This window comes from Microtus oregoni, unplaced genomic scaffold (genome assembly GCF_018167655.1).
Source record: "Microtus oregoni isolate MIOR12 unplaced genomic scaffold, Mior012 000017F_ref0000208, whole genome shotgun sequence".
Taxonomy (NCBI): domain Eukaryota; kingdom Metazoa; phylum Chordata; class Mammalia; order Rodentia; family Cricetidae; genus Microtus; species Microtus oregoni.
The window spans coordinates 40104023-40120709 of NW_024543076.1; the positions used below are offsets into that span (position 1 = coordinate 40104023).

General features: G+C 45.2%; 1 protein-coding gene across 1 annotated transcript in view; it reads right to left on the reverse strand.

Annotated features, from left to right (window-relative positions):
- Znf704 (zinc finger protein 704) overlaps window positions 1-16687 on the reverse strand; it is a 177263-nt gene that overhangs the window by 108783 nt on the left and 51793 nt on the right. Inside the window, exon 2 of the mRNA XM_041667467.1 lies at window positions 15598-15836. Within this exon, the coding sequence (XP_041523401.1) occupies window positions 15598-15836 (239 nt within the window). The remainder of the gene's footprint in view (window positions 1-15597; window positions 15837-16687) is intronic.

The following is a 16687-nucleotide window of genomic DNA, read 5'->3' on the forward strand; positions in this document are numbered from 1 at the left end:
CACAGGAGTGAAGGAACTCTGCCTGACACACAGCAGAGCAATAGCCTCCATGGCAAAGCCACTGACACCGGGTCACTCTGGGTGAGGCAGCTGGACACCATGTATACATCAGGCTGCAGTTTCGCACTTTTGCACACGCCAGAGACGGAAAGTGCATGCCACAGTTTCGCCACACAATCAAGCAATGTTCAGACTGGTATGCTTTCATGTCTGAGATGAGAGGAAGCCAATATTAGCTCAGCTTAGCTGGGGATGCATCCACAGCACGAGCCAGCATGGAAACGCCAATATAATGACATCCTTCCACTCACAAGGGTGAGCCCGAAGACACCGCGCACACCAATGACAAGCTATGCAAAAAGGCCCTGTTCCTTACCCAGCCTCCCGCCTGTCCAGAGGGTGGAGGACTGTTTGTCACTGCTGTGTGAAGCTTGTATATATGCATGTGTCGTACAAAAGAGAACGAGAGGGAAACCCAAAAAATCACGTGCTAGCGAGAGACTTAGCTCATCGGGTGTGTAAACATTTCTCCACTGAGGTGATTTTTATTTTATTTTTTTAAATTAATTAGGGGAAAACATAAATTTTATTTTTTATTGAACTATGCATTTTCTCCCCTCCCTAAACAGATTTTAAATACAGAAAGTCTTAAAGAGCATATCACAATTGTTACTTCTACCTGGACATCCAAGAAATATCTCAAATTAACCATGCGATAAAAAGATCTGACCCACTGAAAAGTCAATATTTAGAGCAAACAATGCATGAGTTAGTGTAGCTACAATGGTCAGTCCTGCTTTATGTATCTTTTATTCTCAGAGTAGTTGAGGTACTCAACACCTAATCACTGGAGGGCAGAAACAATCTCTTTATAGACATCACGTAGATGCACTGCCATATACACTGACTAATTTAGTAGTGTAAGGAGCAAACACCAAGAGAAAGGTGAATATTTGTAAAGACAGAAAAGGCTTTTACTTTGTGTGTGTGTCTGGATGTGTGCAAGAGTGTGTGTCTGGATATATGCAAAAGTGTGATGTACCTGCAGTGTGCATGCACCAGTGTTCGTGTGTATGCGCGCGCGTGCGTGTGTGTCTGAATGTATGTGAAGAGTGTGGTGTACCTGCAGTGGTGTGTGTGTGTGTGTGTATGTGTGTGTGTGTGTGTGTGTGTGTGTGTGTCTGTCTGGAGGTATGTGAAGAGTGTGGAGTACCTGCAGTGTGCACACACCTATATATACGTGTGTGGATGTATGTGAGAGTATGGTGTACCTGCAGTGTGCACACACCTATATATACATGTGTGTGGATGTATGTGAGAGTATGGTGTATCTGCAGTGTGCACACACCTATGTATGCGTGTGTGTGGATGTATGCGAGAGTATGGTGTATCTGCAGTGGGCACACACCTATGTTTGCATGTGTGTGGATGTATGTGAGAGTGTGGAGTACCTGCAGTGTGCACACACCTATATATACATGTGTGTGGATTTATGTGAGAGTATGGTGTATCTGCAGTGTGCACACACCTATGTATGCGTGTGTGTGTGTGTGGATGTGTGTGTGGATGTATGCGAGAGTGTGGAGTACCTGCAGTGTGCACACACCTATGTATGCGTGTGTGTGTGTGTGTGTGTGTGTGTGTGTGGATGTATGTGAGAGTGTGGAGTACCTGCAGTGTGCACACACCTATCTATGTGTGTGGAGGACAGAGGAAGCTGTTTGGTGTCCTTTACCACTCTCCGCCTTATTCCCTAAAATGGGATCTCTCTCTGACCATGAAGCTGGGCTGGCAGGCAGCAGGGCGCAGTGATCTTCCTGTCCCTGTTCCCCACAGAGCAGAATCATGGCTACACACATGCATCCGTGTGCATCCGCTGTTCAGGCTAGCACAAGAACCAAGCTCAGGTGCTCAGACTGGCAGGACACGTGTGCTCATTCCCTGAGCCATCTTCCCAATGTGTCCCCCTCACCTCCCCTTTGCTTTTCTTTCATCGTATTCAAAGAATCAAGCCCAAACCATTTTTGATACCCAGATTGAAAAGAAAGGAACCAGGTGTGCCATTAGACTCAAACGCTGTGCAAGGAGACTTGATAGTTAAGTAGAGCCCAGACAGACATAGCTGAGGTTGCTCCCACGTCATGAGACATGGGAAGTGCCTTGCCCAAGGACATAGGTGTGTGAGACACAAAGTCAGATTCCTAAAGACCAAAGAGCAGTAGAGCTCTGCAGTAAACCTTTCTTGCCAGTTCTATTTCCTAAGCCATTTCCTCTCAGAGGCAGAAACACTCCTCACGTGACCGCATGCTTTGACATTGTTAATTGTGTTTCTAGTGTGTACAAAGAAAGGCAGGCGTTATGAACTGAGGTTTGACATGTCAGTGCTGGCTGAACAGCAAGTGCGCCTCTCAGATGTGTGGCAGTAACAGTTTTTTATCAACTTGACACAAGCTGGGGTCATCTGGAGGACTCTCGGGGAAGAGAATGCCTCCATCAAATGGTCTAGAGGCAGGTCAGGGAAGAAACAGCTTCTTGATGAATGACTGAAGTCAGAGGGTCCAGCCCAGCGGGTGATACCATCCTTTGGGCAGATGGTTCTGGGCAAGCAACAGTAAGCAAGTGAGCAAGCAGCCCTCTCCAGGACCTGCTCCAGCTCCCCCAGGTTGAACCTCCAGGTTGAACCCTGCCTGAGTTCCCTCAATGACAGATGTGTAAGCCACATAAACCGCTTTCTCCCTCTTGGTCGTGGTATATCACAGCAATGGGAAGCCAAAGAGGAGAAATTTCCAGGTTGTCACATCTGTAGGCATGGGAGGAATAAACCAAAAAGATAACTTGTAAGCCCAGAAAAACATACGGAAAAACTGGTTCCTCAGTAGACCTTTCAGCAGCTAAGGGTCAAGAGGCTACAGCTCCGCCAAGGGCTGACAGGCATGGGGGCTGTCTAGTACTCTCAGCCTTAAGAGCCCAGGAAACCAGACCGCGGGTATAGGAAACTGAAGTGATATCTTGAGAGCCATGGAATTAATGTGCTTACCACCTGGGGCCAGAAAGAACATCCATTCAAAAACAGGGCACAATTACCAGAATGTACAATCTGTCTGTGTTTTGTTCAGTAGCCCCGGAGGAACTCAGTTAAATGTGACAGCACTCCATACCATTCAAGTTCGCTTATCCTGGAGCAGCAAGTCCCAGATAAGAAAGATAGACGTTTCTACCTGGATTTGATGAAATCTCACATTCTGCTGACAAAGCCACATTCCAGCCTTTTAAATACAACAGCAAAATGGATGTAGGAAAAAGCATATGACCTTATAAGCAACCTGGGGTTTCTTAGAAAGGGCAGTAGAATGAACCAAGTCTATTATGGGATGGATTTTATCTGAGGGATAACTAAGGGAAGCTGAGGTCACAAACTGCATTCAAGACGTAAATGTTTGCCAACTAAGTTAAGATGATTCCCACATGGAAAGGAACAAGCAGTATCTTTTCACCATGCAGAGACGAAGGTATGCATGCAAAGCTCACACCACGACAGACGTGAGCATGGGCTTCTGGACAAGTGCGTATTGTAACAAAATACAAAACAGAACACTTCACACTAGTAAGCACTTCTAAGTGCAAGTATTCACATCCCCGTTCAACTGTTTAAGGCAGCCTGCACTGTTCTCTGTAAACACACTGCCCTTTGGTTTTCGCTGAAAGGCTTCCAGCCTTTGGTAAGAAACATCACTAAACTGTTTTTGTTAAGTGCCCCTGATCTCTAAGCCTTGCTCCCGCCGCCCACGTTTACTTCCTTCTGGATCGCTCCTGGATTGCCTATTGTTTGGATTAGCATCATCAACCACTTTCTCCAGCTAGATGCCCGGGCTGGAATTTCTAGACATCCTGAGCACCAGTATCTCTCAGTGTCATCACACACATCGCCCATCAGCTCCATTCCTGCCATGCACCATGCAGTCTGCACACTGCCCTCTTGAGTTTCTGTTCTAATCAAGGTCTCATTAATTACTTCCCCCAGATTTAAAAAAAAATTGAATGATTTATTTTTATATTTTGTGCGTTGGTGTTTTGCTGGCATGTGTGTCTATGTGAAAGTGTCAGCTCCCCTGGAACTGGAGGTCAGACAGTTATGAGCTGCCATGTGGGTGCTAGGAATTGAACCCAGGCCCTCTGGAAGAGCAGCCAGTGCTCATAACTAGAGCCCTCTCCTAGATTTCTGTAGGTGTTTCTTAACTATTCTTTTGCTTTTTGCATAAATCCATGCCTATCCTTCCCACATTCTCAGAGCATTTTCCTATGATGTCAATCAATGTGTATCACCCTAAATAGCTATCACTACCTAAAGATAAAAATCAAGCTCTCGAAGTATCCCAAGTTGTCTTAATTCTCAAGCCTTATCTCTTAATTCTCCAACCAGAATGTTGGAGGAAAGGAAGGGAAGAGCTAATATTTAAAGGATGCAGAAACTAACAACTGGCGCCAGTAACCAAATAAAACCCTTGAACTTGGGAGTCCTTAAGAAAATACTTTGTATTTGTTATATTTCCCAGTTTTAAAGCCTTACACATTAACTAACTTATCTCACTGCTGTACAGAAGAATAAGCAAAAACAGACGCATTGTGGGGTGCCTTGGCTTTAGTCTGAAGCATACGTACTTCTGCACGGGACAACCGGATCCAGCAGTCACTGAAGAAGTTCTCCCAAACACTGGAAATGAAGTGGCTTCCTGTTTCTAAAGAGCCGGAACCGGGATGACGCCTGCTTAACACCGGACTCAGGTGGAATCTAAACAGCTCCCCAACAATTAAACAAAGCATCAACTGTTAGGGAATCTGCTGAGGACTTCGTGTGTGCTGGAGCAGAAGAAATGAAGAGAGAAACTGGAGTCTCGGGGATAAGCAGTAAGTCAGGATGAAATGGCAAATTACCCCATACCTCTCTTCTAGGCTTCATGGCTACCACAGTCATCAATAGCCACACACGGCATTGATCACTGAAAGGCATCTGGACCTTACCATAGGACACGGCAAATTCTGAAGATAAAATGTGCTAAAAAAGAATATGAAATACCTTTAATAATTTCATTACAGGTTAAAAACGACTCGAGGTATGAGGGATTAAACAGTATTTATATTTATTTCAGCTAATCTTTTTCCTGCTCATAGGTGCTGAGAACATGTGAAGCTCACATTCAGTTCTTGACAGAGGCACTCAAGTAGGAAGTGAACCAGGGCAAACATCCTATCACTGAGCTATATCCCCAGCCCTTTAAGTATAATTCTTCAGACAAAGCGAAACAAAAGACCATAATACATTATTTACTACCTGTCTTTTCACAATAAAAACAATGCAAAATCTCACTGCCAGGCCTTGTGGGGAGCACAGACTTCAACTGTTAGTACCACCCAATTATCCAAGTTTGAACTTGTGTAAGGAGATAAGGAATGCCGCATCAAATGTCTACGGGAACCAGTTCTGCAGATGGAGACCATGACAGATGCCATGGAAGATGGGATGCTCTCCTGGGCGTGTGGAAGATGCTCTCATGGGCGTGTGGGTATTCCCATGTGCATCTGCACAACAGGCCAGGAGTCCACCCGGCCAGGGACTCCTGGTCCACCAGAGGTTTGGATAGTTTCCCCATCTATGCCCAGAGACATTACCCCAGAAGGGTTTCCCCACAGGGCGTTTTGGAGGTGATGCCTACAAATCTCTTGAGTGCTTCATTAACTACCCAGTTTGATCCGGAGAGATGAGCCTAATATTCTAAATTCAAAATGCAATCCTCAACAAGAGGGAACAGGAGGGTTGAGTTGGGGGAGAGAGGGAGTAGGAAAGCAAGGAAAGAGACATCTTGATAGAGGGAGCCATTATAGGGTTAGGGAGAAACTTGGCACTAGGGAAATTCCCAGGAATCCACAAGGGTGATTCCAGCTAAGACCCTAAAGCAATAGTAGAGAGGGTGCCTGAACTGACCTTCTCCTGTAATCAGATTGACGACTACCTTAACTGTCATCATGGAACCTCTATCCAGTACCTGATAGAACCCGGTGCAGAGATCCACAGCTGAGCCCTGGGCTGAGCTCCTGGAGTCCAGTCAAAGAGAGGAAAGAGTGATAATATGAGCAAAGGGGTCAAGATCATGATGAGGAACCCACAGAGACAGCTAACTCAACCTAGTGGGAGCTCCCTGACTCTGGACCTGCAGAAGATGAAACTAGGCCCCTTGAACGTGGGAAACAGTTCTGTGGCTTAGGCAGTCTGTGGGGCCACCGTCAGCAGAACCAGGATTTATCCCCAGTGCATGAACTGGATTTTTGGAGCCTATTCCCTATGGAGGGATACCTTGCTCAGCCATGATATAGGGAGGAGCTCGGTCCTACCTCAACTTGATATGCCAGACTTTGTTGACTCCTATGGGAGGCCTCACCCTTTCTGAGGAGAGAATGGGGGGGGGGGGGGTTAAGGTGTGTGGGTGGGAGCAGAGGGGAGGAGGAAGAGAGAGAGAACTGTGGTTGGTATGCAAAGTGGGGAAAAAAAAACTTTTAAATAAAAAATTTAACAGAAACAAAATAAATGCAATCCTCAACAGGTGGTATATTCTAGTTTGGTTATATGTACTCATGAATAATGGTTATAGCACACAGTTATTGGAAAAATGGTGGATTGAATACGCTATATTTTAAAATGAGCACAAGAACAGTGTAAAGTTCTTTTTAAAAGCATATCCACCCATATCCGCCCACTCTCCCTCCGTCTCCACACACAAAATTAATAAGGCAATTTGTGTCACAAAACACAGGCTTTCGGGATGGAGAGATGGCTCAGTGGTTAAGAGCACTGGCTGCTCTTCCAGAGGTCCTGAGTTCAATTCCCAGCAACCACATGGTGGCTCACAACCATCTGTAATAATAAGATCTGGTGCCCTCTTCTGGCGTGCGGGCATAAATGGAGGCAGAATGTTGTATACATAAGAAATAAATAAATAAATCTAAAAAAACCCAACAATACAGGCTTTCTTAAGTTACAAAATGAGAATGAAGCCCATATCAATGATATCACTGTTGGTCAAAGATGGAGTACTATCTGGGAGGTTTCTCCTGCTCACCAGCTTGCTGGTAAGCGCTGGCTGGTGTAGCGGAGGGCAGCAGATCCGCACTTAAATCTCAGAAATCATCTGTGGGCAGCTGGCAGAATGAGAAGGCTATATTTTAAAACAGTCAGGAACCACATCAATCTCCTCAATGGGCTTTTGCTCCCTAGTGAGAAGAGAGGCGTGAATGACTTCCCTTTCCAGTGTCCCCTGTCTTTCCTCAAAGACGTGGGAGGGGTGATGGGGGCCAGAAGATACCAGCAAGTTTAACAGTACCAGGTAATCTTGATTTCTGGTTGGCATAAGCATCCTAACCTAGCTCGATGGGACAGTGTACAGACTCCACGCAGCACTTTGGCTTCTGTGCAGCAAACAGGCAACAGTGACTTCTGACTCGAATTTCTGAGATGGTGGGACAACCGGGGGGGGGGGGGGGGTGGCTTCCTGAAAAAGATATTTGTTCTACTGGATAGAGATTGTGTCAGTGACCTAAGAGATCCACAAATAACACAGTGTTAGTGTTTCTTCAACATGGTGAGGACATTTACAGTCTCCACACACACACACACACACACACACACACATTTTAAAGAAAATATGCCTTAAAACATTTTAAAATGTTGGAGTGACCTTTCTCAGTGGTCTCATATTAGCTACAGAGTTGGGAACCTGACAAGCTCCTAACATGTATGAAACACTAATTATTTTCCCCAGGAACTGGTGGTCTTAATTGAGATTCAGAAGTAAAAGACAGTAATCCTGAAGCCAGATATGGTGGCTCATATCTGTTACTCTAGGGAGGCTGTGGGGGAAGGACTGGTACAAACTTAAGGCTAGCCTGGGAAACAGAGGAAGACCCCATCTCAAATAATAAATAAATGACAGAAATTTTGCTTTATCTCATTTACTTCCAAGCTCATTACAGGAGACCTTGCTATAAGGGACACTGGAGGAAAACTAAAAGGGTAGCACACTACTGTGGGATTTTTACTGTACACATAAAACAAGGTTTATGGAGTAGGTTATTTTCTAACTTTGAACTCAAAGGTGAACATGAAGTGAGATGTGATTACATGCCCTTGATACCTCTCCTCTGGAGGCAGAAGCTGGAGGATCTCCAAGTTTGAGGCCACCTGGTTCACATAGTGAGACCCTTTCTCACACGAATAAACACACACAGGCACACACACATGAACGAACACACACACGCACGCGCGAATGAACGAACACACGCACACACGCACACACGCACACACGCGCAAGCATTCAGTGCATCCACTGGTCAAATACTGAACTGTATCTTCAAAGGCTCACAAGTTTTTGAAGATCCCCTAAATCATGGTTTTCAGACTGTCACCTATAAGATGACTTTGTTTATCCAGCAACTGATAAGCAGCAGGCTTAAAAAACCCAGGAAACAACTGGCACTATAACACCTTCTGCTTTCGTCCAGTGGTGAACTAATCACGTGTCATATGCTAAAGTTCTGCCCTTTGGTCTAGGAGTACATGGGGTTCATTTCCCTCTTTTCCTTAGTGTAGCTGGCTTGGTGATAGAGTTCTTTAGCATTAAGGTTATAATTAGAAGTTATCACTCTGCATAAGCAAATTGTAATTGCTGTTTGGGTGAAGTCCAACGATTTTCATCATCAGTATCCTGGAGAAAGCAGAAACAGAACAAATGCCGTGCTCTACATTAGCGGTTCAAGACCCCATTGGAGTCATGATTCAGATATTTACATTATGAGTCAAAACAGAAGCAAAATTACAGTTATGAAGTAGCAACAAAAATAATTTTATGGTTGGGGTCACAACGTAAGGAACTGAATTAAAGGGTCGCAGCATTAGATAGGCTTGAGAGCCACTGGTCTAGATGACTAAGCGGTGTCTACTTAACTGCTGGTTTCGTTTAGTAGTTAGGTAAGGAGCTAGTGTTATTATTGTAGTAGTCAATATTGTAGATATATTTTACGACATCACAGATGACAAGGATAATAAATTATTAATATTCTCCCATAGACAATGGTGACAATGATGGAAAAAAAATCCCTGTGGGGCCAGAAACGTCCATGTATTTTCTCTATGTTCTCCTATGTGTTGCCTGATAGTCTTGAATCTTTGCACTCATTTATGAAGTGGGAATTATAATGCCTAACTGTAGCATCTGTCATTTTATCCCTGCTGGTGGCTGTATCTGCCCCTGTGTTTGCGGATTTCTCCCTTTAGCTCCAGAGCCCAACTTTGGATGTTCACCCCGCTCACCCAGCTGTCGATTGCTGACCTGCTTCTCCAGGCTCCCCAGGACTCTGGGATTGAACTGGTGGTTTCAAAACAAAAGATAAAATATGTACAATCCATGCTTGTTAAATCAGCCAGAGCAGTTTTCTATCTCTCACAACCCAGAGGCCTCCCATCTACCTAAAACAGCAGCTCTTCCATCCACTTCTTTCATCTAGACTCTCTCCACTTCAGTCCTAACTCCCATGACACCTTCTTGCACTAATATGATGCTATCCTAAATGGTCCTCCTGTGTTCATTCTTATATGAACTCTCCCATTTAGCCCATTCTATGCAACCAAAATGGCCTTTCCTAATGGATGCCTAACACTGACCTCTATAAAATCTTTTCGATCATTTAACAGTGTAACACAACCAACAACTCAACATGATTTGGTTCCTGCCTCTCCAGTGTCAAGTGCCCATCAACCGATGAGGGACAAAAATGTGTCACAGGCACAGAATGGGGTGTCATTTCACGGTCAAAACACAAGCACTGCTGCATCATGTAGATGAAACTGAAAACATGACCACTCAATACCTGTCTATACTGGTAAAGCTTCTTTTCCTCAACTTTCCCTAAAGATCAATGAAGCTTGCATTTTCTCTTAGAGATACCTTAAAATATTTAAGGATTCATACTTAAATTAGCTAATTCCTTGTTCTCAATTCACAACTGCTTGTTTGGTAGAGGTCAAGTCTTGTCTTTTGTAAGCAGGCCAAGTGACTTCAGAGACTGCCATCTGCACAGGTAGCACCAACTCATTACTCGTGCCCTTGATTTAAACCAACACTGCCATGCCTGCTTTTCCATCCGCTCTCATTCTCTTAGGTGTTGTTTTATCCTCCGAAGAACATGGGATAATGAGAAATAGAGTACTTCAGTTCTCAATGGAATCTAACGGTCCTTATCGCTCCCCCCAAAGAAACACAGCTTCTTCCTGAATCCACTCAGGCCACACTGGTCGGGTCCCACAGCAAGGGGTTCTCATAAAAGTATCTCTGCCCATCCGAGGCGGCTCAGAAGGGAGACACCTTTCCTCTTGTTACTCAAAAGTACAAGTCTTTGCAATGCTTGAACCAGCAGCCATTACTGCTTTGGTTCATATGAAGTTTGGTTCTCTAGCATAAGAAAGGCTAATGGCCTGCACTGACAGTCCAGCCCTTCCTCCAGCCTACACTACAGAGGACACTTAGGACAGTGTTCCAGGAGGAGAGACAGTCAGGGAAACAGCACTGACTGGCCCAGGACCAGAGCTGGGCTCCAAAAGCATCGACTGGACTCGCTTAGATCCCAAGCATCACAAGCTGCTGTGAGCAGAGATGAGGACACAGCAGAGGCACAGGGAAGCCCTCGGAATGGTCAGAGATGAGGACACAGCAGAGGCACAGGAAAGCCCTCGGAATGGTCAGAGATGAGGACACAGCAGAGGCACAGGGAAGCCCTCGGAATGGTCAGAGATGAGGACACAGCAGAGGCACAGGAAAGCCCTCGGAATGGTCAGAGATGAGGACACAGCAGAGGCACAGGGAAGCCCTCGGAATGGTCAGAGATGAGGACACAGCAGAGGCACAGGGAAGCCCTCGGAATGGTCAGCCACCCTTCCCGCACTCCTTCCCCGAGATGAGGACACAGCAGAGGCACAGGGAAGCCCTCGGAATGGTCAGAGATGAGGACACAGCAGAGGCACAGGGAAGCCCTCGGAATGGACAGAGATGAAGACACAGCAGAGGCACAGGGAAGCCCTCGGAATGGTCAGCCACCCTTCCCGCACTCCTTCCCCGAGATGAGGACACAGCAGAGGCACAGGGAAGCCCTCGGAATGGTCAGAGATGAGGACACAGCAGAGGCACAGGGAAGCCCTCGGAATGGACAGAGATGAGGACACAGCAGAGGCACAGGGAAGCCCTCGGAATGGTCAGCCACCCTTCCCGCACTCCTTCCCCGAGATGAGGACACAGCAGAGGCACAGGGAAGCCCTCGGAATGGTCAGAGATGAGGACACAGCAGAGGCACAGGGAAGCCCTCGGAATGGTCAGCCACCCTTCCCGCACTCCTTCCCCGAGGGCTCAACCTTGCCCTGCCTGCTCCCCCACCTTCCCACAAGCACTTCCCTAATAAATTGCTTGTGTGCTGAATTCTGTCTTGGCTCTTGCTTCTCAGGTGGCCAAACATAACACAGCTGGGGTAATAAACTTATACTTTCTGATACCAGCAACCTTCAAACGGGTCTCAGAAAACTGGCATTTTTTTAAAAAAATGTATAAAACAGACCACAGGTTTGAAGTTTTTCCTTCTCCATTCCATTCTTCTTATCTTCAAAGGGACACTAATAATAGAAAAGCAGGCTTTTAAATAGCCATACAAATGTATCACTCTCCTAATATTAAAGCCTTTTTTTTTAGTTATAAATTCACCCAGTTCCAACGAGAAGACAGACAATACTAAATAGTTTCTTGGACTTAGTTATTTATGTGTCCATCTGTCTGACTGCACCATGAGCTTCTGGAGGGAAGCACCTCTTCCATTCAGGCTTTAACAAGTCCTACATCACTAGTACAGGGACTCAGTAGATAGCTGCTGATGGAGGAAAGACATGAAATCAGAAAATTCAAAAATGGGTCAGAGATCAGGTTAGCCAGGATTCCCAGACATATGGAAAAAAAATATATACACGCCTTCTGCTTTCATGTATGAACTCTGGGGAATAAACTTCATGTTTCCCTTTATAAACTACAGGAAGCTGAAGAATAAGGAACAGATTAGATAAGAAACACTACAGGTAATCCTAACGTGCCCAAGAGCTCTGAGCCAGTGATACTAACAGCCCAAACCAACTGCCTGCCTATACGGAGCATCCAAAACAGTCTGGAAGAGGGAGAGTGGGTTGTAGGAAATTGTGCAGACAGACAGACACGTGTGGATTATGCATTAATTACAGGTCACATTTAATGACAGACATACAGACTTCTCCATTCTAATACACTTCACCACACTCCAGATTTACTCAAACATCAGCAGATATTTCTGACAGCTGTAATTATCTCTCTTTTAGGAAGCAGAAAGAAAAATCTTGTTCCTTTTAACCATGTGACTGAAAGTTTCCTACCACAAAGTATCAATCTACTTGGTCAAAAGTGAGCATTTACTAAATAACTTAATGACGGTAAACAAACAAAAGAAAATGTTTGGGAATTACATTCTTCTGCAGAACTTGATTCTTTCAAGACTATTTGATTAAAAAAGCAATTTGTTTCGCCAAGTGTTAGCATGTTTAGGATGATTACATTTTTGCTGCAACAATGAAAACAAGTGTATTCGTGCAGACCCCACACTATGACACTTTAAATAGCACTTCTCATAGCAGATTAATTCATCGAAATTACACCTTGTCAGTAGGGAATTTTTCTCTACATATCGATGATTTAAAACCCAATTAACTTTCTCCCTACTGTTTAAGAGCTCACGACAATGCTGGCTTGTGCAGTGTGCTTCTGCGTACGTCTAATGGCTGCAAAGAGTGTAACACTCTGGAGACCTGCACTAGAAAACAGAAAAGCAGAAGTATTTTCTTCCCCCCTTTTCCAGACGGCACTAGAGGTGGAATGAAGCTGAAGAACAAATGCGCAGGGCTGGGATGTGCTTCCGTTGGTAGTGTGCTTACCTAGCACACACAAAGCCTGGGGTTCTGTTCCCAGCATGGTGGCACATACCTACAGTTTGTGCTTAGGAAGGGAAGGCATCACACTTAGCTATAGGGTGAGTTTTAGGCTAGTCTGGGCTACATGAGACCTTGTGCAAAACCGAAGTAAAGATACACTCTACAACAACCTGGGAATATAAAGTAATTAATTCCAGGTCTTTTACTACATATGGAAGATTCCATGGGCAATGGTGTGTAAGGTGGGTCCTACAGAACTCCAAGTCAACCCCGAACTTTAGACAGACTTGGGAAGCACATAAATCCACAGTTCTTCTCCTTTCAAGTTGCTAACATGTCATTTATCAAATGAGTCAGCCAAGCATACATATGAATCAACATGTCTACCTGCTTCAGGGCCTATAAAACATTTCACAATGAAGCCACAGTGAAAACTAATCCTTAATAACTTAATTAAGTATTTTATATAAAAATCATAGAAAAGCAAATAATAACAAATAGTTGAACAGACGGAAGAGATATACGAAATTGGCAATTAGAGGTTAAACAAAGAGGCCTATAATTTTAAAAAGCCTGGTGATGTGGCAGCCGGATAGGGTAACATGTAATTTCCTAGAGAAGATATGCCCTCTAATACAGAAAACAATGGAAATGTTAATTACAAACGTGAGCAGGTGGGAAGGGCCAGTCATTCCCAGCCCCCAGGTACGATTTTCCCCATGAGCTGTCAGAAAGCATGTGAATAAATGCAGGACTTCTCAAGCAACTGCTTGCCAAGTTTCATGATAATCATTTCCGACATCAAAATGGGGTACACGTGTTAATAATAAGCAACCTGCCATGCAGAGCGAGTACTCCCAATTCCTTCCTCACCTGACATGTGCTCACAGACCCTCCCTAGTGCCCACTAGGCATTGTTCTAGTCCAGGGACAGAGGATGAGCAAAATGGTCTCCAAGTCCTGAAGCTGGGGTGTGTGTGTGTGTGTGTGTGTGTGCGTGTATGAGTGTGTGTGTGCGTTTGTGTGTGTGTGTGCGTGCACATGCGCTGGGTACAGAATCAGGAACAGAAGTAACAGGGTGTGTGTGTTCTGGATACAGAATCAGAAAGAGGAATGACAGGTGGTGTGGGAGGGCCTTCTGTCTATGTGTTACTTTCATTGGTTAATGAATAAAGAAAACTGCCTTGGCCTGTTGATAGGACAGAACTTAGGTAGGCGGGGAAAGCTGGACTGAATGTTGGGAGAAGGAAGGCGGAGAGAAAGAAGCCATGGAGTCGCCAGAGTCAGACATGCCAAAACTTTGCCGGTAAGCCACTGCCTCGTGGTAATGTACAGATTAATAGAAATGGGTTAAACTAAGATGTAAGAGTTAGCTCATAAGAAGTTAGCGCTAATGGGCCAAGCAGTGATTTAATTAATACAGTTTCTATGTGGTTATTTCAGGACTAAGCTAGCCGGGGGCGGCCAGGATGAACAAGTGGGCTGTGTTCTACTCTGCTTCCATTCTGCCATAAGAATACCCTTCAGACCACTAGGTAGGAGTGGAGAGAAACTGAAAGAAAAGGAAGAGGGGAAGGAAGAGAACTGGGAGAGAAATTGCAGGCTGGAAGGTGTGAGAGAACAAAGTTGAACAAGAATTATAACATGACAAACTCTCTCCACCATGTTTAGTGTTACTCTATCCTGCATGTGCATGTGTGTGCATGTGATGTGCATGTGTGCGCGTGTGTGCGCGTGTGTGTGCATGTGTGTGCGTGAGTGCATGTGATGTGCAGGTGTGTGCATGTGTGCATGTGTGTCCCACCCAGTGCATTGTGTGCATGTGTGTGCATGTGTGTGCATGTGTGTCCCACCCAGTGCATGTGATGTGCACCTCAGAATACAAGCTGCATGCTGGCCTCACTTTGTTCTCTGCTGTTCAGTGACACGCACACCATGCTAGCTGCCCATGAACTTCTGGCAACCCTCAACTACACTGCAGAAGAGCTGGGCTTAAATAAGTGTCTGAGATGGCACCCGACTGCACGTTCTGCGGATGGAAATTCGGGTCCTCATGTTTTCAGGGCAAGCTCTACTCACTGAGCCATTTCCCTTGCCGAGATAAATCTTACAAAAGACATACATGACATCAGCTAGACACCACTGAACATCCTGATACACTGAAGACTGTAGGTCACCGACGGCCTGTGTCACTGTCACCTTCTTTTAAGAAGCTGTTGGAATTGTTAAACTCTCCTCTCGCAGTCCACACACAGAGGCAAATTGTAGCTTACAGACATGATTTGGCAGCCCCTCCCCTGGGATCTATGCATACTTGCCTCCGAGTGTCACCAATTTTACACAGTATGCGTCATTCTGTTAATGCTTCTGCAGTTACTTCTGTCCTTTTCTATGGCTACAACAGTTTCAACTATGGCAGCATCAATGCCAGCTCTACTTCCCAGAAGAGACCGACAACCTGAGAGACAACTCTTGCCAAGCATACACCCTGTGGAACAAGATGGAGCCGGCCTCTCCACCCATTTCCTGCAGCAGCAGTGAACCATGTGAGATGTTCCTACCTTGCAGGAGGGACGTCGATATTAGAGGAAACCACTTTCCGCTTCTGCTCAAGGAGACAAATGGATCGAGTGTTTTCTTTTTCTTGGTCAAGGATCCGGTTGGCTTTTTTGGTGTCGGCTGCTTTCACGTCTTCCTCCATGGCCAGTGGGAACAAGTGGTGAGAAGTCTTCTTGCTGGACTCGCGTCGTAAGTCCTCTGGTTGAAATGTGAAGGTCATTTCTCTCTTAAAACTCCCCACCTGCAAAACACAACAGAGAGAAGAAATCTTACACAGCTCTGCCAGGCTGTGGTGAGGAAGTCTACACGCTCTTCTCTTTGCGCTAGTTTGTGGTTTAGCTGGGGGAAACGCAACCCAGAAGTAAGCAACTAGCAATACAACTAGAAATAAACAACTAGCTTGGGGCTAGCCTGGTCTACATGGAGCATACCAGGACACCCAGGGCTACACAGAAAGATTCTGTCCCAAAACAACAGCAACAAAGTGTCACGAACTCAAGAAACGCCTTCCTTTCAGGAGATGAAAGCACTGGCTCTCTATGCCGTTTGTACTCAAAGCCATTATCGTGCGTAATAGAAGACGGCTAGTATGCACACGCAAACTGTCTTTGACTATTAATACTGACCTTAGCTTCCATGAACAAGGTGTAAGACAAATATGAAACCAAAACTCAGTGAATTAAGTCCCACTGTTTCCAATTTTGGAACCACTGGGAAAAAAGTAAACTAAAAAAGTTTTTATAAGTTGCCATTCACAAACCAAGTCAGCAGCAAATTGATTCAAGTCTTGAGTAGAGCAAGAAGAGCCTGACTCTCCGGCAATCAGGAATCTCTCCGTTCGCCAAGAGGGCATTTCACAGACACACAAACCAAGCCAGCCTCCCTGTGAGCTCAGGGAGTCTACCCAGCCCTGCTTACCACAGCCCAGCTAAGCTTGCTTGTTTCTATTAAGTTTAGATAAAAGACCTGAGTCAAGCAGAACTGAAAGCCATAAGCAACGTACATAGTAACATGAACATGTGTGTAAGAACAGCAAGAGTCTCTAGAGTTAATCAATCACTACACATTCCGAGACCAAACAAAAACTCAGGT